We start from the raw sequence: 25,130 nt of genomic DNA on the forward strand, positions 1-25,130 counted from the left end.
AACAGTGTGAAAGTCCTTTTTCTTTAGCCTGGCAGCTAAGATGTCTGCTGAGTTCATTTTATCTATGATTATGGGTTCTATCTGTCTTAGATGTCTTCCAGAGCAGCAGGGTTGGTGTCTTGTCAGCTGTTCTGCTGCATCAGGAGCACCCACCTGGTGTATCTAGAATGGTCCATATTCATTGCCTATGGTAGTTATGACAAACAATGGAAGCAGAGAAGGCTCCAGGCAGACTTTAGAGACCCTTTGTTACACCCTGGATACTTAAATCCAGGGGTTAAACTCAAGGTTCTTTGATTCTAGCTAGCACAAAGGAGAAATCAATCCCCACCAGATATTCTTAAGAGCTGAAAATCTCACAAAAGTTTAGTGCAAAAATATAGAAGATCAAGCAAGTTTTGGCAAAAGGATTAAATACAACATGAAATTCAATATGAAACCACTTATAATAGCATTACTTAGCATTAATTTGATAGCAACTTCATTAACTTAGCCCATTTAACCTAGAAACTGTTAAATCTTTAAGATATGAAGTTACCCACAAAGTTCCATGAAAAGAGAATTAGGATAAGACAGAGAGAAAGACAGAAAAGATATAGAAAAAACACAGACATAGCTACCAACTCATAGGGTTCTGGTGTGGATAAGATCAGAACCCCAAAAAAGGCAGCAGGGCCAGATGGCTTGGTACTGGATGGTCATCCCTTTTAATCCCTTGGCACTTTGTGGGCCTACCGCCTAGATGGGATTTCTGGAACCTCAGCCAATCAGAGGCTGAGCAGGAAATTCCCCCTGCTGTTTGATTGATTGACAGCTCAGTCAATCTGAAGGGTCTGGGGGTGGGGCACTGTCTCACTGGAAATAAAGGCCTGACCTGCATCCAAACACACACAGACACACACAGACACAGACAGAAACACAAACACAGACACACACACATAGACACACACAGACCTACAGACAGACACACACAGAGACACACACATACAAACAGATGGATACAGACAGACACATACACACAGACACATACAGACAGAGACAGAGAGACACACAGACACACACACACATGGACACAGAGACACACAGACACATGCACAGACACATACACAGACACACACAGAAAGACACACAGACACACACAGAGACACACAGACACCCAGACACACAAACACACACAGAGACACACAGACACACAAACACAGAGATACAGACAGACACATAGGCACGCACAGACACACAGACACTCACAGACACATGCACAGACAAGAGACACGGACACAGAGACACGGACACAGAGACACAGACAGAGACACACAGACACGGAAGCACACAGGCATGCACACAGAGACAGACAGACATGGAGACGCAGAGACACAGACACATATACGGACACACAGAAAAGCATTGGCTCGAGACACTAAACTTGCCCAGTCTCTGACATCTTTCCAGTAGCTAAAGGTGGCTTACAAGGAGGCTGGAGAGGGACTTCTTACAAGGGCACAGATTACTAGGACAAGGTGGAATGGATTTTAAGCTGTAGGAGTGTAGATTTAAATCAGATAATAGGAAGAAAGTCTTCCCTGTGAGGGTGGTAAAGCCCTGGCACAGATTGCTGTAGGAGCTATGGATGCCTCATCCCTGGAAGGGTTCAAGGCTGGGTTGTTTAGGGCTTGGAGCAATGTGATCTAGTGGAAGGTTGGAAAGAGATGATGATGGGTTGGAAAGAGAGAATCTATAAGGTCTCTTAAAACCCAAACCATTGTTTGATGGTTTGACTCTGCAATTCTGCATGTCTATGAGACTCATTCTCTTGTCAGACTATCAACAGATGACCAAGGGGAGGTTCTATGAGACCTCCACTCACACAAAGAGAAGCCTTTCCATTAGGCTTCTCTGATGTATTAGTGCCAGGACATACCCACAATACTTGGAAAAAAACCTCTGCCAAGCAAGAAGAAGATGCATGAGAGTCTAGTGCAGTGAGATCAAACAATCTCACCCCTCCACAGATTCCCACTTCCACAGGCCTCCAACAAGTCCTTTGTTACATTTCCCATCCCCATGCAGATGCTCAGGACTCCAGGTTCCCAGGGTGCAGAGCTGCCCCAACAGTGGGCTTTTCCCAGCACTGACCAGGACAGCCTGGACTCTTCTGGATCTCATCCTCCCTGGGGTCTAAGGCCAGCTTTTCTCCCATTCCCTCTCTTTCCAGCTGAGATGCTGGCAGAGGAATGTTCTTTGCTCAAGGAACACTTGGCAATTAGCATGGCCTGGGCTCTCCCCTGTGGCCAGACCATTGGGGAGTGATAAGGCAATGGGGTTCCTTTCAGTATTTCTCACCAGCAGCACAAGAGCTGCAAGCTCATGTTTAGAAGGGCTCACAGTTGTGCTGAGACTCCTGTCAACAGGTAAAAACTGTAGTAGAAAAAAGTTTCCATGTCACAAATGAGGACATGAGGAAACAGCATTGAATTTCTTGTGCCCTCCCTGCATAAAGAAAGAAAAAGAAAAAAAAAAAAAAAACAGATAAGCAGGGTCATTCCCCACCAGGCCTTTATCTTTTTGGAAGCAAACTCTGCTCCACAATCAAAGTGACTTATGAGTTAGCCCTTGGAGTGTGTGCCTTGTGCAGAACTGCCTTGGGAGCAGCTCTTATGTCCCATGCCAGTGGAACACCTTTGATTGCTGAGATGGCAACTGGAGGTGGTCAAGGTCCCTCTTCTCTCCAGTGTCCTTGAAGGTAGTGAAAGAACAGTGTCTTCTTGGTCTTTTCTAGGAGGAAAGGCCTATGTCACTAGTGGAACAAGACCTTGCCTCAGGGGAGGAAAAATCATTATCTCTGTGACACCAGTCTTTTTTCACAGGAAGGAGAGTGGACTCCCTGGAAACTGTTTGGCTGAAGAACCACCAGCACCTCTACCAAAAAATTCAGACTCTGCAGGAAGTTTTCCAGAATGAGCAGGAGTCCACACAGCGTGATATTCAGCTCCTCAGAACAGACCTGGAGAATGAACTAGGTGAGCAGGGCTATTCTCCAGCAGGCTGCCTTCTCCCTGGAGGCAAAAGCTGCTCTACAGGCAAACTGTCCTGTGTGATCGCCCACCACAGCTCCTCAAAGCAGATGGAGAAGTACAATCTTATGTAGGGAATAGCTGTTTTGATCAAGAATACTCAAGGGGAAAACCTGAAGAGACACTCTGGCAGTGAAATTAAATCAGGACACTGCTCTTTCCCTCAAGAAGGTAATGAGAGTGTCCCAATGATACTGTTCTTTCTTTATAGGATTAACAATAGAGGCAAATACTACAAACACTCTGGAATCTATGTGGAAGAAGGACCTCCATGAAGTGTCCCAACAAGTTCAAACTCTGCAGAAAGCTTTTCAAAACACCCATGTGTACACACAGCGTGACCTTCAGGTGATCAGAACAGACCTGAAGGATGAACTAGGTGAGCAGGACCATTCCCCAGCAGGCCTTCATCTCTCTGAAGGTCAATCTGGCCCTACAGGTAAACTGACCTGTGAGTTAATCCTTTGCCTTTTGTCAGAATGGGCAGAACTTCCTTGGTAGTTATATCCCAGTCATGTGGAACACCTTTGATGCTGAGGTGGCAACTGGAGATGGTCAAGGTCCCTCTTCTCTCCCTTGTTGTAGAAGGGAGTGAAAGAACAACATCTCCTCGGTCCTTTTTAAGAGGAAAGTTTTGTGTCATTAGTGGGACAAGACCTCACCTCAAGGGAGAAAAATAATTTTCCCAGTGACACCAGTCTTTTTTGCAGGAAAGACACTGGAGGCAAATGTCAGAGGGAATATAGCATACATGTGGCAGAAGGACCTTCTGCAGCTCTCCCAACAAATTCAAACTCTGAAGCAAACTTTCCAGAATATGAAGGTTGCCATACAGTGTGACCTTCAAATGATCAGAACAGACCTGGAGAACAAAGTAGGTGAGCAGAAGCATTTCCACAACAGGCCTTCATACTTCTGAAGGCAAAGGCTGCCTTACAGGCAAACTGTCCTGTGAACTTGTCCACCACATCTCCTCAAGGGGGATGGGGAAAGACAGCCCTCAAACGGGAAACAGTATTTGTGCTCTGTGGCACCACACAGTCCTCGTGACAAAGAGTATTACCTGCCAAGAGTACTCTTTGGATAGATAGAGTGGGATCATTCCTGCCCTCCATGCTCCCTTGGTCAAGGCATTAGGAAGACCCACAGGGAGTGGGAGAAGCCTAAGAGAGCCCTGAGAGATGCCTTGACAGGGATTTTATATCAGAGCTTTTGGGCATCGTCATTACAGATCAATGGTTTCTCCCTCAAGAAAACCATTACTTTGTCCCAATGAAAATGTTCTTTCTTCTCAGGAGGGACAGTGGAGGCAAAAACAAGCACCTTAGAATCCAGGCTGGAGAAGGACCATCATGAAACCTCCCAACAAATTCAAACTCTGCAGGAAAATTTCCAGAACACATATGAGACCACACAGCATGACCTTCAGATGATCAGAACAGACTTGGAGCATGACCTAGGTAAACTAGGCCATTCAGCAGCAGGCTTTCATTCCTCTGAAGAAAAAAGAGTGCACAGGCAAAGAGTCCTGTGAACTCATTGTCCACAGATTCCTCAAAGTGAATGAAGAACGAGAGCCTTTACATGGCAAACCAGCTTTTCTGCTCCATGACACTGAAACACCTCCAAGAGGTTGAAGAGCCCTTCCCCATGCTCACCTGCTCAGCTTGGGAGCATCTCCCTGGCCAGTGCATGAGGTGGGGGCAGGGGAGGGCACTGGCAGCACCTGGCACTCTCTGCCAGATGTCCAGGGATCTTTCCCTGGGCAGGCACAGGGCCCATGTCTAATCTCGGGATCCACTGACCAAGGCTGAGGCCCAGTGAACATTCCTGAGACCACAATGGAGTTTGAGGGACAGGTAGGGGGTGTCCCACCACACCTTCCTCATGACAAAGGGCGTTGTTTCCCAGGGCCCACAGATGCTGTCTGGAGAGATGGATTTGGGTGAGTGCTGCCCTCAGTGCAGCCCAGCAGGCCTTGGTCAAGTCTTTAGGGAGGTCCGCAGGGAGTAGGAGAGTCCTAAGGAAAGATGCTCTGGCAGGGAATTTAAATCAGAGCTTTCAGGCCTTGTGATTGCAGGTTGCTAATGTCCCCCTCAAGACAGCAAGGAGTCTGTTCCAGTGAGATGGTTCTTTCTTCACAGGAAGGACAGTGGAGGCAAATACAAGGACCATGGAATCCATGTGGAAGAAGGACCTTCTGCAGCTCTCCCAACAAATGCAAACTTTGCAGGAAGCATTCCAGAACATGGAGGGGTCCACACAGTGTGACCTGCAGATGATAAGAGCAGACATGAAGAATGAACTAGGTAAGCTAGGCCATTCCTCAGCAGGCCTTCATCTCTCAAAAGGCAAAAACTGCTTTACAGGCAAACTTTCCTGTGAGGACATCCTCCACAGCTCCTCAAAGGGGATGGGGAAGGACAGTCCTCACATGGGTAATAGATTTGTCATCCATGCCACTGGAACACCTCCATGCTAAAGTGTTCACTGCAGGAGCTCAAGGTCCCTCTTCTCTCCCTTGTCCTTGAAGAGAGTTTGAAATCTGACTTCTTTCACTGTCTGATACTCGTTAAGGTTTCCCCTTGAACCCTTGTCCCTGTCTCTGTCCCTTTCCCCACTGCCCTTCTGCTACAGCCCCACTCCTGGTGCCACGCTGGCCAAAGCCGAGCTGTACACATCCTGCGTGTCTGTGCCCATGGTGAGCCCTTCCCCATGCTCACCTGCTCAGCTTGGGAGCATCTCCCTGGCCAGTGCATGAGGTGGGGGCAGGGGAGGGCACTGGCAGCACCTGGCACTCTCTGCCAGATGTCCAGGGATCTTTCCCTGGGCAGGCACAGGGCCCATATCTAATCTCGGGATCCACTGACCAAGGCTGAGGCCCAGTGAACATTCCTGAGACCACAATGGAGTCTGAGGGACAGGTAGGGGGTGTCCCACCACACCTTCCTCATGACAAAGGGCGTTGTTTCCCAGGGCCCACAGATGCTGTCTGGAGAGATGGATTTGGGTGAGTGCTGCCCTCAGTGCAGCCCAGCAGGCCTTGGTCAAGTCTTTAGGGAGGTCCGCAGGGAGTAGGAGAGTCCTAAGGAAAGATGCTCTGGCAGGGAATTTAAATCAGAGCTTTCAGGCCTTGTGATTGCAGGTTGCTAATGTCCCCCTCAAGACAGCAAGGAGTCTGTTCCAGTGAGATGGTTCTTTCTTCACAGGAAGGACAGTGGAGGCAAATACAAGGACCATGGAATCCATGTGGAAGAAGGACCTTCTGCAGCTCTCCCAACAAATGCAAACTTTGCAGGAAGCATTCCAGAACATGGAGGGGTCCACACAGTGTGACCTGCAGATGATAAGAGCAGACATGAAGAATGAACTAGGTAAGCTAGGCCATTCCTCAGCAGGCCTTCATCTCTCAAAAGGCAAAAGCTGCTCTACAAATGTCCTATGAGCTAGTTCTTTGCCTCTTCCGAGTGGGTGCACGGGGCAGAACTTCCTGTGTAGCAGCTCCTTTGTCCCATGATGGTGAAACACCTTTGATGGTGAAATGGCACTGGGTGTCAGTTAAGGTCCGTTGTCTCCATCACATTTGGAGGGAGTGAAAGCACAGTGTGTTCTTGGTCCTTTCTAAGAAGAAAGGTCTAGTGTAATTAGTGGTATCGTACCTCATCTCAGGTGAGGCAAAACCACTGTCCCACTGGCACCAGTCTTCTCTTACAGGAAGGAGAGTGAAGGAAAATACCTCAAGGGTCTTGGAATCCATGCGGCTGATGGACATCCAGCAGCTTTCCCAAGAAATTCAAACTCTGGAAAAAACTTTGCAGACCACATTGAGGTCCACAAAATATGACTTTGGTGAGAAAAGCCTTTTCCAGCAGAACTTCATTTCTCTGAAGGCAAAAGCTGCTTTACAGGCAAATTGTTCTGTGAGCTTCTTGTACACAGCTCCTCAAAGCGGATGGAGAGGGACAGATTTTCTTGGCAAGTAGCTCTTGCTACACCTAGTCCCCACCTGCAAAGACATCTGAACACTGAGATGATGACTGCAGGTGGTCAAGGTCCCTCTTCATTACCTTGTCTTTGAAGGGAATATAGTGGGCTCTCTATGACCCAATATGTGGTAAAGGAGCCCACCTCCATGCCTTAGTATTATCTTGCTTTCCCCACTTCTCTTCCTCTTAACAAACGTTGTTGTCTCCCACAACCCATAGCTGCTGTTTGGAGAGATGGAGGGGGCTGATCTCAACCCTCCATCCTGCCCATCAGGCCTTTCCCAAGCCTTTGGGAAAGCTCACAGGACCTGTGCTCTTTCCCCAGCCTCCAGCAGTCAGTCCAACCAAACCAGTTCTATTGAGCTGGGAGGGTCTTTGTTCTCCTTTTTCCAGAGCCCATGTGCCCCAGAACACTGGGAGTTGGACACTTCAGGGAGGGAAGGACCACAGGAATGTGAGAGTCCCAGATGAAACATAGGGGCTCAGGCCTTGGGCAAGCCCTGCTCCTCTTCCCCCTGGCCCAGCAGTGTTCGATCACTTTGACAAGGGTCTTCAGGGGTAACTGGTGCAGGAAAGTCACCTTTGCTTCCTGGCAAGTCCTTCTCTGTGAAAGCCCATCTCCTTTTTAGTTTAGCGTCTGGCCATTCCTCTGGCCTCCCTTTCCCATCTGAAAAGAAGAGAGGCTGAGCTCATCTCACAGCACATTTTAGTCCTCCTTGGTCCTCAGAGGAAGCAAATTGAAGCCACGTGCCCCATGTCTGGAAAACAAAATTATCACACACCCTGATGTACTGTTTTCTCTGTGAGTCTTCGATGAAATGAGAGTAGAACTGGTTAAGAGAACAGTGTGTGTGTGGTGGGGCAATATGAGACCATGGGCGTGACATCAGTGTCATGAAGGATAGGGAGATGGCTGTCATGTGTAAGAGATATCGTCAATCCCATTCTGTTTGATTGTGCTGTCAGCACCCCAGCAAGACTAAGAGCCTTGTGTCTGACCATACTGTCAGTGTCAGAGTAGGGGGAGCATGAGAGTGGCCTCATTGTCACTGAGGGGGGAGAGTTGGCCAATTTTGCTTCATTGCTAGAGCAAGCCTTGACAAATCCAGTTACTTCCTGCTTTTCTCCTTTCCCACAGACCTTCCAGTCCTACGGTCCTACAAAGGTAAGCATAGGTGAGATGAGGAAGTGATTACCCAAGAGCCTGAGTGTTTTCAGCTCTGGAAAACACACCCAACCCCCTCAGAGAGCTCTTTGGGGAAGAACACACTCAGGGAAGGGTGGTTGGATGACTTTTTTTGCTGTTATGTGTGCCCAAGGCCCTGCCTGTGTTTGTCAGGAGCCCTCTCAGCTGTGGGGAGCAGGCACTCCTGGCTTGCACTGGCCACTGCAGCTCCAGCTGCCACTTCTGATTTGGCTCTTGGGCCTCTCAGGAAAAGTTTCTGGAGCTGATCTTGCTCCACAGCAGGAGCAGCTCCTTCTCCTTTCAATCAGAATTGAGCTAGAGGACCTCAGTTTGTGACATTGCACCTTGCTTGAATCCTACCAGGGGTTCCTCCCATCCCCTGATGCATGTGGAAAGCTGAGGCAAGAAACATTCCCTTATCCTTGTGGCAGTGCAGTCTACTCTTCCACTCAAATCCATGTGCAAGCAGTATCATACACTGGTGCTCTCCTGTTATTGAGGAAAAAAAATGCTTACATGCTTAAAACTTGAAAATCCCCTTCAGACTTTGGCAAGGAGTTAATCCAAACGTAATTCCAACTGCTGCCAACTCCTGGTCCTTTTCCTCAGGCCAACCCCCCTCCAGCAATGCAGAGATGGAGGCAGAGGAAATTGAGCACCACAGCCTCCTCTTTGGAGCTGCCTGCTGCAATCCCAGGAGCACTGGAGCAGTGCCTGGCATTTGGTATGTGCTGGCTGCCACTCTCTCTGGCAGGAAGGGACATGGCAGGAGGAGAGGGAGAAGCTTGAGGTGTCCTAAGACAAGAGGTTGCCAAGTGCACCTGAGCATGGAGGTGGGGAAAGGGAAGGACAAATGAGAGAGGGATGAAGGCAGAGAAGGGAAAGGCTCAGAAAAGCAGAGCTCGTGTTTTCTGCTCTTCATGGCCTGACTTGACCATTGCAGGAGATGTCATCCTGGATGCTGACACGGCTCATCCCAGATTGGAAATCTCTGCGGATGGGAAGAGAGTGAAAGATACTGGTGTCATCAGATTCTTGCTCAGAAATGAGAAGAGATTTGATTCTCATCTGTTTGTGTTGGCAAAGGAAGGATACACTTCTGGGAAACACTATTGGGAAGTAAATGTTGGGACAAGAAGAAACTGGGCCTTGGGCATTGCCTGTGAATCTGTGACTCGCAAAGGGACTTTGACTCTGTGTCCTGAGAATGGCTTCTGGGTTATTGCGTGTGTAGATGGGCAAGATTATTTGGCCTGCATGAATCCTTGGACCTGTCTGACTGTGACTGGCTATTTGTCAAAGATTGGGATCTTCTTGGACATCCCAGCCAAGCAGGTTTCTTTTTATGATGTCTTTAAGGCCGTAGCTTTGTACACTTTAAGCATTGCTGATGGCAGCAGCCAGGAAGGCAAATTCCTTCCCTTCTTTTCTACAGGCCTTGCTGCTGCTGAGCCTGACACTGAGCCACTAGCAATATTGCAGTTTTCTGATGATGATGAGTAGTTTACTCTGCATTTCAAAGGTCAATACTGTGATTGAATCCCATTGTAATCAGGCTGCTGATTTGTGTCTTCTGAACAAAAGTGTTGAAGGAGAGGGCAAATCTGTCATAGTGGTCAGCTTTCTAAATTATGCATCAGAATGAAAAGTTTTTTGAGGGAAATTTTATGTTGTCAAGGGAAATAAATTTTCTTTCATGATAGTATGAAAAAAGCATTTCCTGTGGATTGTGAATTTTCCTGAAAAATTACTGTATTGGGACGGTTTTTTTGATCAATTTTTGGGTTTTTTTTTGTTTGTTTTGTGGGGTGGTCGCTGACCTGCCCCCTGCCCCCCAGTCCCCCAACTTTGGGATCATCAGGATTAATGAGAGTCGAACCAGGGTTTCCAGCAAGAGTTGGGGGCAAAGTGAGGGGCAGCTCCTTCTTTCTGGGCAGGCTTTTTGGCTGGCTGGGCCGCTGGTTTCTCTGACTAGAGATACTGTTGCTCTGTGGGTTTTGCCTGTTTCTTTTTGTATTTTTTTTTCATTCCTCTGTTTTTTTCTGGATCAATATTAGTGTATCTCAAACCTAATTCCAGCTGGAAGTTGCCCTTCGGCATTCTGCAGATGCAGTCAGAATCTCATGAGGTTGTTATTTCACCTCATAAAGTTAAGAACAATTGACTTCCCTTGGCATTGCATGTTCAAAGCCAAATAATATCCATTTTTGATATTGTCCCAGGAAATCCTTCCCTTCCCTGGAATTGGGGTCCCAGTGGGGGTCCAGGGAGGAAAAGTGCTCTTCAACAGTTCCTGGTAGCCTGTCCTCTGTGTCTATACTGTTCACCTCCCTCCTAGTAGTCTGGAGTACCATCTCTTTTTCTGTAGATTTGACTAGATTATCTAGCAGAACCCGTATATCTAGTCAGTCTGGGTCTCGAGAATGGTTTCAAATACTTCAGTAGTCTCTCCAGATCTTCTTTATATAGAAGAGGTGAGGCATGTCACCCATGCGTCAAGATCGATAGAAAAAGAAAGGTACTTTTACCATTACCAGGCCATGAGAGACTTTCTGTTTACCCCAGGTTCACCCGAACACTGGCCACTCCTTTTGCAGTTTCAGATGGTTTTCCAAATAAAAGAATAAATCCACATAAGGCAATTAATTCCATTTCCCTCTATCCCTCCCTAAACTAAGGTACCATTCTCTGGCCACTTAGCCTGGTAGTTTAGCTCGTATACTGGCCACCACTGATGACCATATTGGATTAGTCAAGGTTTACTTGCTGGGTCTCCTCCTATCTGTTTCCAGTTTTTCAATATACATTTCAATGGAGAATTGAAATCTCACAATTTAGTTTTAGAAGAAACCAGCCCCATTTTCAAAAATTACAAATATACAAGCTCTTATATCTGAAAGTTATAATGGTATTTCTGGATTTGTAATGGAAGGAGGAGTAGGGAAGAGAAAGGAGACTGCCAAACCAGCAATCACTAAAACTGACACAAGAGGGTGCTTCAAGTCCACAAATGAGATCTCAGCCACGCACACAAAACTAAAGCAACTCCAAAACAGCAAACACTCACACTCCAACACTCTCTCTGCAAATGAATTTTTATATCACGGGCATCCCCATGTTGATATGCTGGAAAACTCAAATTAATACAACACTCTCACATAAACACACTTGCAGAGTTCAAGAAAAATGCAAAGAATGCAAAGGAATTAACCAAACTTCACCACAAAAGTGGCTCCAGATAAGGCCAGGACTGGATTTCAATTGTAAATGGAGACTGGTTTTTTTCCTTAATTCCTCCGCCCAAGTCAAGATGGTCACAGCCTGTGCTACGAGACAGTGGAACAATGATTTTTCTTTGAACTACAAGTTTAGCTTGATACAACAATTCCTGATACCTCCCGGGACAACCTCTAATACCTTCTAGGGGACTTGAACCCCTAGGACTTTTTGAGGACTTGAGCCTTAGACAGGGGAAACTCTGACCCCCTGAGGTCTTCCCACGATAAGCTTAGCCAGGGACTCAAACCCTGTTTGCAGGGACTCAAATCCCCCTTACCTGTAACTCTGTGTGGGGATTCATATCCCTTGTCAATAATACCAAGATAAATAATTTAAATGATGCCTTTACTTACCACAGGGATCTTGCCTCGAGTCCCTGCTGGTCAGAAGCTGAGGTTCTCTTTGAGAATTCTTCAGAGCTGGCTGGAGATCTGTTGACCGCAGATTCATTGAAACTCTAGGCTGATCTTCTGGCTGGCTCTCCAATTTACTGTCACGAAATCTCCAAAATATCGGAATAAGACTCCTTAACACTAATTTAATTTAAAGAGGGCATAATTTATTCAGTACTGAGGTTGCACAAAGGATACCTCTAACCATTCATGCACACATGATTTTACAAGTGAGTGCATATTACAATCTACCCATTACTACAAAATCCCATGCCAAGTTCCCAGATTCAATCTTTGTTTTGTCTATTACTACATTCTTGAGCCAGATGTCTTCTTCTTATCTTCCAACTGTCCTTGCCGGGAAAGTAATTTTGCATGCCTTGTTTCTCTGCTGAAAGTTCACAGGCACAGTAAAAATTAAATGAACCCTTCTGGTATCACATAGGATGGCAGTCTCTCTCTGGCTTCTTTCCCTGAGTACTTCCGTTCCTGTGGAACCACCCTGATAATGGACCTCTGTGTGTTGGACATGGTGGCTGTCACCTTGACATGGCCAACACTCACCTGGATGGGCTCTTGGCAGGTGTCCAGGGTGACATGGTGGCACGCAGTTGTGCCATTGGTTGGCAGGGGAGTGCCCCTCTGGGACATGTGGGTGAAGTTGTCCTCCAACCTGACCAGGTGAGCTTTGAGCAGGATCAGCTCCAGACCCAGCTCCATGGGAAACAGGTGGTAGTCCGGGGGGCTGGAGGAGAAGATGGCCACGGTGAAGGTCATGGCCACATAGACCAGGACTCCCACACTGTTGCATCCCGGACTTTGGGTTTAGATCAGGGTTCTGATGTGTGTTAGCAAATTCTGTGTACCCCCGTGTATCCCCCGGGTTTTCCCCGCTGCGGTAGCCGGTTCCCAGGTTGCCTTACCATGCGGGCCCGGCTCCCATCCCCCCTGTTCCTTCCTGTTAGTCCTTTCCTGCCGTTACCCCTCCCCGGTGGCCGGGGTTTCCCCAGGCCCCCGGCGCCGCCCCTGCTGCCTCCCCATTGACTCCTGCCTTCCACACCATACCCCCGCAGCCCCAGGACCGCCCTGGGCCCCAGCGCCGTCCCTGCCATGCCCCTATTGGCTTCCCCAGACCACGTGACACCCCCCGCTCCACCCCCATAAAAGCTCCACGCGGCCGGGGCCGCGCGGCCATATTCCCCAACACAGAAGCTGGGAACACACCAATAAACAGCTCTCGGCTCCTGCCGCGGGGAATTTGGTCCTTCCTTCACCCCCTTTATTGAGGTCCCTCGTGTGCAGCAGTAGAAACGACCAACCCACCTTCTTGGAGCGTGTGGCGCCCAGGAACAGCGGCAGGACCAGGATGGGGAGAGCCGCGGTGCCCCGTCGGGCATGGTGGCTGCTCCGGAGCCAGGAGAGACAGCAGAACGCCGCACCACACAACCACAAAATGGGGGCTGGAGAACTGGCAGGATTTGGAGGAGGCAGGGGCATGGAAGGGCTGGGGGGGCTGTGGCCACTGTAAAAGTAGGCCCCGTGGAGGAGAAATGGAGGGGTGGGATCAGGGGAGGATGGTAAGACTGCTGGGAGATTATGGTGGAACAAGTGGTAGGTGGTAGAACTAGTAGGAGACAGTCTCTCCACCACTGGGAGGTGCTGGAACCAATGGGAGATAATGGTGGGACTACTGGGAGATGGTGGGAGCATTGGGAGACCAGCAGGAAATGGACCAAACCCTGGTAGATGCTCCCACCATGGAATGATGACTCCACCCAAACCTCCTTCCCTGCATCCCCAGGGGTCCTCCCCCACCTTTCCCTCACCTGGGGTTCTCCAAGGTCACATTCTGGGTGGTGTTAAGTAGCTGGATGTCCACAGTCTGCTCCAAGGATTCCCACATCCTGGCATAAGATTTGCTGCTCCGCAGGGTCAGAATCTAATCCAATTTGGGGTTTACTCGGGAAAACCTCAAGGTTTCCTTATCACTCTCTACAACTTCCTGAAAGGTGGTTGTAGTCAGGTGGGGGTTGGTCTCTTCTCCCAGGCAACCACTGACAGAACAAGAGGACACAGTTCTAAGTTGCGCCAGGGGAAGTTTAGGTTAAATGTCAGGAAAACTGAAGGAGTGCTGGAATCATCTGCCCAGGGAGGTGGTGGAATCACCACCCCTAGACATGTTTAAAAAAAGACTGGACATGGCAATGTCAGTTATTGTTCCCTGTCAGTGAAGTGAATTCTGGTGATCTGAGGGGTAGGTCTGATAATTAGAGTCTGTGATGTACACAAGAGTAGAAAGATCACCCAGCAGCTGGCAAAAAGAAGAAACTAGAAGAAACTGTCTAAGAGAATTTTCATCTGCAATGATTTCTGCAAGCTGCAAGACTCAAATGGTAATATGAAAAAAAGTGTTCAGTAGCATACATTCAACATTGGACCTGTTGCTAAAATAATTTATTAATGCTCTATTGCTTCTCTGAACTTGGGATGTTGTTACAGTTTGATGCTAGCGCAATGCCAGCACCCTTATGAAAATACACCTTCTTAACATAAATGCTGTGATACGTGATCAGGAACAGAGCAGAGTAGGCTTGATCTTAATAACAAAGGAAAAAAAATATTAAACTACTACTACTCTAAAAGACACACACACTAAATTTAGGATGAAGACTTTCTAAAACACTCCTCCTGCCCCTACCTAATTTTTAAAACAACCACTATGAAACATTACCCGGGATTCTTGATTAAGTTGCTACCCTTCAGATAATTAATATTCAGTTTATCAAGGGAGAGAGGAGTCTTTCTTGCACCATAAACCCCCCAGGAAACACAGTTGTTACTTCTTGTGTTTTTATGTTACACATGGCAACTGCCTGGAGAAAATTTGCTAGTGTGACACTCTCTTTTCTGTGTTACAGTGCTCTCACTACTGTGCATGGACAGACTGCTCATAGGGCTTTTTTAAGGATGCTTTGCCACGGACTTAAAGAGACAACAGTTTAGCTTCTTATCTTGGGACTACAGTTCCTCCCTGTTTTCCCCTGGGGCCAAGGGTCTAAGAACAGAGATCATCTTCTTCTTGAAGACAGAGGGCATCACCACACCCTCCTCAGCTTTCTTTTGTTCTCTCCACTCCTGCGTTGGTAGTCACTGAAGCAGGTCTTTTTGGTTCACTACTGTATCCTCTTAAAAATGCAGTCTCTGTTGCAAGAGAATTTGGTTCAGTCTATGGCTAACAAGAAAAGTCTAGCCACAAGCCACTCTATTATCTCTATCTAAAATGTCCTCTTCTAACATCTCAGATCCCAGACTGTGTCTCTTCTACTTCAAATCGAGGAGGAGTAATATTTTACAAAGCTTTCATTTCTCAGGAAAAGGGTTAAAAGTCTCAGACTCCCCGGATGGCTGAAATCTCTGCCCAGAACTCTAACTCTCCCATCATCTCCTCTTCCTCTGCCAGCAAATTTCTAGATGCTGTCAGGCTCTTTGTCTCTTTCCCTCTGGGGCGGGGCGTGGAGACAAAAGCATCTCTGTTTTTCTCTACTCTTCCGTCTGCAGAAGCTCGTCCGGTTCTAGTTGCTTCATCCCTCGCTTACTTTGACTAGGCTGCATGGCTTCCCCTCCCCCACCTGTGGCTGGGCGGGGGAGAGTCTGCCCTCTCCAAGGACCAGAACTAAAGAGAGACAGTTCCCCTAGATGTTCTTACTTTTAACCCCTTGTGTTCTCAGAAGTGTGTTTATACCTTTAGTGGTCAGTCTAAATGCCAATATTTAACCCTAACTACTAATTAGTTTGACTACTAACTTTCTGAAAAAATTCATTTCTGTGTCAAACCACAACAGATGTGGTAGTAAACAAGTGTCTCATTACAATTCACATAGAGCAGTGCAATGTGTTCCATACTCTCCTTCCTCTATCCAGAAAGAAGCTGAATGATACCTCTGGAACTTGCATTTAAAATTAACCACAGTAACTCACTGATTTGTTTGAACATATCCTTCAGCAAATAGATCCTCCATCAAATCATGGCTTCACCTCAAAGCAATTAAACCCATGGAACAGGACTTCACTTGAATATGTTTACTGCTCTAATCCTGCCTTTGCCATATGCTGATTTCCCCCAGAGGGAGGAAGTCTGAGTACTACGCAAGATTTTCCAAATAGAATAATAAATGAGTGGATGTTTGAGCTCTGAAAGGATGTGGAGCTCTGAAAGAATGTGAAGCCCTGAAGCTGGTGTAGTTGATTTGGTATTTTACTTACATAGAGTAACCCCAACATTTTCCAGCATGTTTTCAGCTCGGAAACCTGTGTGTGCTTATGCAAAACATTGCCAAGAACAATTGAAGGTGAAGCACATATGACAAATTAATGAACAGATGAGGCCTCTGCTATCCTGCTTTCCCAGCTGTGGAAGGTTTTACTAACTTTTAAGTACAGTAATTAACGTGTTTCTGCTGGAGGCACCCTCAGGAAGGGGAACCTGTGCCTAGACTCTCTTGCCTGACGTGGACAGGGCTGTTGGCAGCCAAACCACACTCCTCACAAGGACTCATTGCTCTGCTCCTGCCATAAAATAGCTAATTTATCCTGGTCAGATGCAAGGTGATGTTATTTGGATGCTTTTTTGTGCAAGGAAGCTGCAGTAGGACTGGCAAAGGGCTGTGGTCAAAGAGAAGGTTAATGCTCTACCAGTGATGCACCTCAAGGCTGCACTTCAATGTGGGGAAGCTGGTCATGGAGAGGGGAAACCTCATTTTTCTTCTACTGCATATAGATAGCTTGATTTCCAGACACAGGGTGCCTCTGGGCATCAGTATTTCAGTTATATAGTCAGTATTCACCTGTAAAAATTGCAGACAGCTGGTTCCACAGGCCTGGGGTGGTCCTGGATGTGTGTCCAGCTCCTGTTTAAATAAAAACAGCATGGCCTGTGTCTGCTCCAGGCTGATGCTTTAAGGAATCCCCAAATTCACATTTTTTTCTGCCCTTCCCCCAGTCTATCCTCTGAGAAACTCTTCTGTCCTTTCACTCACTTGCAGAGAAGGCTGCAGGAAGTCTCAAGCTCAACCAGCTCCCTTAATCTAAAAATATGAGGCACGTAAGTTCTGTTACCACTTGTAACAGCCTTAAACCTGTGCAAAGTTAACCAGGGGCTTTAATGAGCTAACTCTCCATTTAGATTATGTTCCTGATACTTGTCATTGCTTCATTACTCCCTTCATAGTTTTCCTGCACTTTGATACCAAATGATCTTTTGCTCTCAAGGATACAGAGAACATGTTTCTGTGAAGCATGTGATAATCTCACTTACAGACACAATTTGCTTTATGAGTGGCCATGCCACCTCCAGAGATCAGGCTAGTAAGGAGAACTAGAGGAGAAAATGTGCAAAAATTGAGTTTAGTAAATTTTTATTGTGATGAATTTATATATATTGTGATGCAAGGGAAGAGATTGATATACTCCAGCTAGTAGCATATACTTCATCAACATTATTCGGCAAAATTACTTAAAACTTCAACAATATCTAGTGCTAGTCCCTGCCCAGAGTAGGATCACAGCACTTATTATCATCATTAATTGCCAGACCATATGCTTACACACATGTAGTAGAAGTGACATCACTCTAAAGAACTCAGATGTATATGTTTATTTGTATGTCACTCAATTTCCTGAATAGTTGATGCATAGACAACTCTTCAACTAATTAAAGATGAAAAGAACGGTATTTATTGCAGTGTGCTGGACACATGTGGAATCATTTCCAAATACATGTGCAAGGAGTTGCAGACTCCTGCTCTCTATTTATACAGAAAAAGTTTTACATATCTAAGCAGTTTCTAAGGACTTATAATACATAATCATTACCTGCCCACTTTGTATTATAATTAGATGAATATCCATTATGGCTGCGCGATTGTACTCCCTTAATTGGGTCAGTGGGATTTTAAAATAAGGGAGTGGGTGTATGGGAGGAAGAAAGCTGTCTTCCTCATGGTGAACTCTTCACCTGTGGCCAGTTGGCAGGACTTTTTGATCTGCTGGTCATGGTCCAAGCCTCTCCCAACTGTTTGATTATTCTTAAGGCAAGGTATTTCTATGGTCTCTGCTCATTCACAATTGCTACATCTATCCCTGTCACTCCTAGCTTCTCTTTCCTAATGTATTTGTTACTCTTTAAATAAGGTACTAGATTCTTGCCACCTATATTACTAATTTAGCTTCTTAACTAATTTTAAAATCTTAACTAAAATATGCAGTCTTCTACTATCCCAATTATATTCCCAGCTGGCCCCTCAACTCATCTACAGTTTTTAATTATACTAAATATATTTCCAGCTGAACCCTTGACTCATAGCTGCTGCTACAAGTGTTGAATTTGGTCACTGCATGCAGCCAGTTATCCTGGAGGTCCTATAGCTTGGTTTTAGCCCTGGGGAATCCACAAGATGCTCTGAGCTCTGATGTTTAGAATTGCACCTGGGTGCAGTTCTTTCTGGCAATATTTTTGCTGATGTGGTTTCTCTAAAGCTAAAATAGCAGTGGATGGTTTATAAGCATGAAAAAAGGCCTCCTGCTTTGTCAGAAGAAAGCTTGTCTTAAGTCTGCAAAGGAACATTGTGATTTCAGGTGCAAATAAGTGGGAAAACTTGAGCTGAAAAAAAACCCCATGTCAAGATTTTAATAAAAAGAGCCTTCTGGTGCTCTTACTCAGAATAATAATATGCAGACTAGTTGGTGTGGGTAAGTCTTGTCTGTGCTGCACTCTACTACCCTGTGGTAGTCTGGTATTTTACAGTTTGTTCTTCTGTAGTATGTGTTAATATTCCTTGTTATAAGTTATAAGTGGTTCAGTCTATGTACCCCATTTGGCTTCCCTATTGGTTCAGTCCTGAGTTGTTTACCACAGTTTTTCCCACCAAAATGTATGTCAATCCACACATCAATCCACCTGTATACCTCCCTTGTTCCCTTGTTTTACCCCTGTCTGTCAAAGATAGCATACTCCTTTGGTTCTGGAGTGTTCCCTGTCTTTCATCCCTTCCTCGAAGCAGAATTGAATTGTAAGGTTTGCTCCCTCCCCGTGTTGGCTTCTACTGGGGAACTCTTAGCCTTCCCCTAATGCCTTCCTATTGGTCAAAGTTTGTGTCCTCCCTGTGTTCCCTCTACCCTATAAAAGTAGTCTGTTCAGGTTCAGATTTGTCACTTGCTCTGCCCCTGCTTCGAAATTAAATCTTTGGAGACTCAGACAAGTGTCCTTCCCTTATTCCTTTGCCTCAGTTTCCTTGTGCTCTGTGCCTCTGCTGTGCTACCCATGCCGCAGCAATTACTGCCACCCGCAACAGTCTCAGCAGAGACTTGGGAGCGGCCACTTGTGTGTCTGCCTTCCGGCCACAAGGGGGACAACTAGTCGACAAAACTCCATCCTGTGGCCACTGATAGCCAGGTGCACTACCCCAGAGAATGAGATGTTCTTTCAAGTTCAAATCAAAATGTAAATACTTCATATGTTCTCCTTTTCTAATACTATGTAAAAATACACAGCTCTGATATGGGGCATTTTTTCCCCTTTTCCCCTTCTCTGCTCAGGCAGAAGTATTCTAATTCCAGTAAATTTTTACCCAACAGAATAAAAACATGATTTTAAATTTTTTTTTAATATATAGGAGAGGGAAATAGTTATTAGACCTGTGACAGCATTTTGTTCTTATCTGCAGCTCCTGTGGAATTGGGCTGTTGAGGTTCCCTGGTCTAGCAGCCCCACCCAGGAGTGCTGCCTCTGCTATTCCTGATTCTGACAACTGCTGCAAAGAACTCATTTGCAGGGCTAAAGCCTTTTCAGCATGATAAATTCTATCTCCCCTTCATTGCTCCCTGCCACAACATTATTTTCCAACCTCACTGTTTCCTTTTTAATATAACTAAGACAAGTGAGATAAAGCAAGGAGTAGGTTTCTGCACTCCAGGTAAAATTTACAGCTTTTGAAAAGCTCCTATGGCTCAGGATGTTAATTGTAATCTGTGACTAGAGTTAGAAGCAGTAAATCTTTAATAACCTCATGTGCTGCTGCTCGGAAAGGGGGAAAGACTGAACAATCTGTTCCCCTAAACACACCACTGTGATGTCCCTTGGTGCCAGTTTTGCTGATGACACAAAACTTGGAATTTTTTTAAAAAACCTAATAGTAGTCCAAGGCATGCGTATATGAACAAGGGCTGTCTCCAGATTTCTCCAGTGTTCAAGAAAAAATTGATTTTTCATGATGACAAAGGTGGAAGGACAGGAGTCACGGATAATTCTAGGAAGGGGTGTGAGAGTTCAGCTGGGGAAGCTGGGGAATGGAGCCTGTTCAAGGACTGGTTCCATGGCTAGATTTCATCCTCTTCTGTTTTTCCTGGGGCTTATCTTATCTTTTACTGTGTATTTAAGGGGGCATCTGCAAATCCAGCCCCAGCCAGAGAGTTGCGAGAGATAATACAGCCAGGAGAAGAGCTGCAAATAATCCAGACCTCAAGGTGAGCTGCTGGGAATAATGGGGTTCAAGCCTTGACCGAAGAAAAATCTATAGTGAATATATGGACACTTATGTTGGGTAAATAATGGATAAAATGCAATAAACAGTCATTATGAACTTATTACTGTAGTGCAAAAGAAATGGGGTGAGAGTAGCTGTACCGACTGCTTTTTTCGTCAAAACGTGGGAGGAAGCTGGGCAAGCTTATGGGAGGCAGCTACAAAGGGAGACAAAATAGCCACAAGATTGTTAACAATGTGGCACTTGGTTCGGGACTTATTGCTGCAATCAAAAGCTGATAGGGAAGCGGCAGCTGCTGCTGCTTCTGCCACCACCTGGCTCATGAGAGACCCTCTGCTTAACACCCCCTGTTTTGACAAACCTGTTCTATCCTCCTCTGCCTATGAATGACAAAAGATAAGATTACAGTGAGGAGGATGACTGCGATTTGGCAAGGCAGACCTTTATGACCTTCAGACTGCAAGCAGAGAGCAGAGGTCAGACCCTGAAACAACAACAGGGGACTTTCTTTGCCAGGCACAATCCAACAGAAAGCAAGATGCCAGTACAACTGTTTAGGTCAGTGGTGTTTGCTGGATGAAGAACCATGGAACTGTAAGTATCCTAAGAGTTATCACATTGTGATAACGTCGATGCAGCTTGGAAATATTCCAACAATTTCTCCAAATAAGAGCAACTGTTGTTATGGGTTTAAAAAACCCCTTATAACTCCTTCTTAAATGAGAGACACCTTGATTTAAAATTCCTGTGAACAGCTGCAACAGGGAATACTAAGAAAGATACTGATAATGAACTTGGGCATGCATCCAAGGCACAGATCCTGAGAATGGATCCAGGGAATACATTGATCCCCTTGCCCACACTTGGCCCCATGGCTGGTTTTGGCTCCCTGGGCTTGAAAGCCCCATCGACTCATCAGAGCTCCTCCACCCCTTCCTGGGCTCCCATGCTGTGCAGCTCCCCGACCTGATGCCTGCCAGGAGCTGCTGGCCAGCTCCATTTTATGTCAGGATCACAGTCTGCATGAAATGCTGAAGCTATGGCACATTGCTATCAGAATGCCTAGAAGATGCATTGAAATACGTTTGTTAAAATTAACCTTGTATTTTCACTGAGCTGTGATTTTTAACAGGGTTGTTTACTAGAGAGATTCAAAACTGTCTGTGTAAATGTAGTTTCTTCCTACATTTGGGTAACATGACAATATCTAAGTTCTTTAACAAAAATGCTGATATATTGCATGATTGGTAGAACATGCCATGTAGGATGTATACTCCCTTTTCAAGAATTTGGATTTAAGGTCTGATTGCACTAAATTAACACTGAATCTTTGCTATGTTATAATGGTGTTAGCTATTACCACAACAATTAAAAACTTACAAACCTAAAATATTTGCAACTGGATAATATTTCAGTTTGTAGACAAGAAGGTTTATATTCGTAAGATTGGATGCCACCTTAAAAAATTCAGGGGATCCCTCCTTGCAAATATTTAAGGTGGGTGTTAATGGAACAGCAATTAATTTTCAAGCCCAGACTCAGCACAGTGAATGATTCACTGGCAGCAATTAGCTAAGTCATATATCAGGCATTCATTTGCTCACATTGACGGCAAACCTTCCATTTTATCTGCAGTAGCTCTTTGAGACTTAGCTACGATCAGTACATGAAATTCTACTGCAAAGGCAGACAAAATTATGCCAGCTTTACCAGTTTGCTAGCTTTTTACTCCATATCTTTAATAAAGTAATTTTGTTGTGAATCTTTTTGCCATAAAGACGCTCATGACAGCATTTTGGTTACATATACCTATTTAGTGATTCAAGAGTGGTTATTTTTCCTTGCCACATATGAATTGAAATTGGACTTGATATCAAAACAGGTTAAGTACATTGATGGACACAACTGCAGTGAGCAGTAGCTCACTCCATAAGAATAATCTGAAACCCTGACTTTGCAGCTGCTTATATACAAGTATCAGTCTTACACACCCATTGACCTGAGTTACTTGTGCAAAACTCATAGCAGTACTATATAACTAGGTTTTTGCTGTTTTAGCCTTCAGTATTTATATCCCATTACCTTTATTAGGCCAAGCTCAAATCTATTGTACAGGCAATTTCAAAAAGGTGCAAGTTTGAAGGGCAGTTTGATAAAATCTACACTGTTGTCATTTTTCTGAGTAAAGCTGCACTTTGAAAAATCCTGACAAAGGATATACTTATACCAGAAAAATCCTCACTATTAGTAAGTATTTTCAATAATATTTCCAGTTACCATGAGCTATTCTCAAAACTAAATTACATAAAATCATACTTACCACACCTTTATAATCTCTCCAGTAAATTCATGTTGCTACTATTTCAGTCATGGAACAGTTGTTTACCTACATGTTGTTCACTGATGTTTAACTGTTGTATGACAGATTTCCAGTAACTTTTTCATAGTGATAGAGTCAAAATGAGTTAAACTCTGTTGTTTCTGGAACTTTTAAAGGAACAGTCTCAACTCTGACCTTAGTTCTGTTATATTTAAGTGATGTTAAGTTCTGTTAAGCTTGAGTGATGTTAGGTTTCCATTCTGTTAATTTGAAGTTCTGTTACATTTAATTTGTGTTAAGGTTCTGTTATATTTAAATTCTCTTAAGGTTAACTTCTATTAAGTTAATTTCTGTTCAGATTAATTTCAAGATTAGGTCTTGGAAAGTTTAAGCAAAATTTAAGTGTTGTTCAATTTAAGTTCTGTTAGATTCTGTTAAGACCAATTTCTTTTCAGTTTCAGTAATGTTAACTTAAAGTTCGATTAGGTGTACTTTCTGTTATATAGAAATGATATTGAGTTTCAGTGAAGTTTATTTTAGGTTCTGTTGAAATATGGTTGTTTAAATTAAAAAATGCAATTCTTTTGTTAGAGATGAGTGACGTGAAGTTTGCGCGAAGCTAATTTCTGTTGAAATCTGCTCATTTAAATTACAAGACATAGTTATTTTGTTATAGAGATAAGACGGAACCAACTGAAACAACTATGATGAAGCATTGGTAAATACCTGTTGAAAGATATAAAATAATAACTTATGTAAAATATGCGAAAATATAGTTTGTTAGACTCTTGATTTCATTGAAGAGTCTATAGGTGTAAATGTTTTGCACTGGCTAATTAACATAATTATTTATAACAATCTTTGCTGTTTTATCTTCCATAGGCAGCACAGAAGAATGACTAACAATTCCAAATTATGGCTGTTAGTTGCAAGCTGTTTAGTGCTTTCTTTCTTACTTTTATTTTGCTTTAATATAACTGTCCTGCTTGTAAGATAAGCATATATTCTATTTGCCATCTGTCGGAGGTGGGGCAGGTATCTTCTGTTGGGCAGTTTTCTTATCTCTTCCAAGAACAATGTCTCTCTCCGGGGAGATATCTTCTGTTAATGTGCCATTGAATGGCTCACTGCATGACTGAGAAGGTTACATCATCCCGTTGTAAGATCCTCCACCCAGAGGGAGGAGCCAAGCATCCTTACCTGCATAAAATCAGCATTTCTTGAGACAGCAGCTTAGCCTCTTCACTGGATTCCCAGAGGAAGACCAGGCCCATCACCAGCCTATCAGAGAAAACTACACCCTTCTACTGGGCCATCGTTTCAGCAGCATTTCATCTGCCACTCCAGGAGCAGGAGGAGCAGCCACCATTTAACTGGACTATCAACAACACCCTGACTCCTCAGGGTGTCAGGTTTCTGACTCTATCAGTAGTTTTGTTTGTACTAATTACATTTTTTTAAATTTAGTTTTTTCCTAGTAAAGAACTGTTATTCTCATTCCCATATCTTTGCCTGAGAGCCTTTTTATTTTGAAATTGTGATAATTTGGAGGGAGGGGGTTTACCTTTTCCATTTCATGGGAGGCCCTTGCCTTCCTTCACAGATTCCTGTCTTTTCAAACGAAGACAATAATATATGCGTAGATGTGTGGAAAAATATGATCTTGACTTCTTAGGACAGTTACTGCTGATGTGTTAATGATTCTGTTATTAATCTCATCATGTGAATTCACTGACTTTTTGTAACAGGCATTATCCATAAGATATTATTTGAGGTTACACATACGCATTCCTTTCATTGTTTGCAGTTTGTTTATGGTACCATTTACTATTTAACTAGGGATAAATTACAAAGCCAGCTGCTTTACAAACTTTCACATACTGTTGTGTAGCTACCTGCAAGACATGTATAATTTTAAGGAACTTTCCCAACTGCTATTAGTAGAGACTTGTTTGTAGGATATGTTAATCAGACCTTTCCAGTTAAGCCCAGGACTCTGGCTAAGCCCTGGTCCTACCTGGTCGGGAAGTGCCAACAGACACAGATGTTTTCTGTGCCAAAACTGTACCCAGTTACTTTGACTTGCCAATTTGAGTTTATACAGCTGGATCCCCTTTTGAGGTAAACTTAGAAACTTTTCTCAGGAATGGTTCTCCAGGTCCTCACTGTGAAACAAGGCGTGCCAGCTGTTGAAGACTCTGGGTGATGGTACAGTATTTAGAGAATTGATGATGTGTTGTTCTAAATCACCATCTTATCTCTCATGTGCTACTAATTACGTGTATTACCTTACTTATTTCTGCTTAGTGTAAGTTTATTGTTTTAGCACATGTATTGTTTTGCTTTAATGATGCCT

At 44.7% G+C, this 25,130-nt stretch overlaps 1 protein-coding gene across 8 annotated transcripts in view; it reads left to right on the top strand.

Moving 5' to 3' along the window:
• The window catches only part of LOC128816782 (E3 ubiquitin-protein ligase TRIM39-like), a 52,128-nt gene extending 27,849 nt beyond the window's left edge, over positions 1 to 24,279 (top strand). For 3 of the 8 annotated variants that reach the window (XM_053994689.1, XM_053994690.1, XM_053994691.1), the window contains 9 exons: positions 2,865 to 3,017; positions 3,283 to 3,450; positions 3,782 to 3,949; positions 4,367 to 4,531; positions 5,216 to 5,380; positions 6,281 to 6,445; positions 6,786 to 6,920; positions 8,196 to 8,222; positions 9,187 to 9,959. In XM_053994689.1, the coding sequence (XP_053850664.1) occupies positions 2,865 to 3,017; positions 3,283 to 3,450; positions 3,782 to 3,949; positions 4,367 to 4,531; positions 5,216 to 5,380; positions 6,281 to 6,445; positions 6,786 to 6,920; positions 8,196 to 8,222; positions 9,187 to 9,746 (1,706 nt within the window). In that variant the 3' untranslated portion in view covers positions 9,747 to 9,959. Of the gene's footprint in view, positions 1 to 2,864; positions 3,018 to 3,282; positions 3,451 to 3,781; positions 3,950 to 4,366; positions 4,532 to 5,215; positions 5,381 to 6,280; positions 6,446 to 6,785; positions 6,921 to 8,195; positions 8,223 to 8,852; positions 8,968 to 9,186; positions 9,960 to 20,348; positions 20,435 to 20,970; positions 21,049 to 23,656 lie in introns of those variants that run through there. The other 5 variants (XM_053994694.1, XM_053994695.1, XM_053994693.1 and 2 more) reach the window with 5 other exon arrangements.
• The last annotated feature ends 851 nt before the right edge of the window (positions 24,280 to 25,130 follow it).

The sequence above is a fragment of the Vidua macroura genome, chromosome 19, assembly GCF_024509145.1.
Source record: "Vidua macroura isolate BioBank_ID:100142 chromosome 19, ASM2450914v1, whole genome shotgun sequence".
NCBI classification, from domain to species: domain Eukaryota; kingdom Metazoa; phylum Chordata; class Aves; order Passeriformes; family Viduidae; genus Vidua; species Vidua macroura.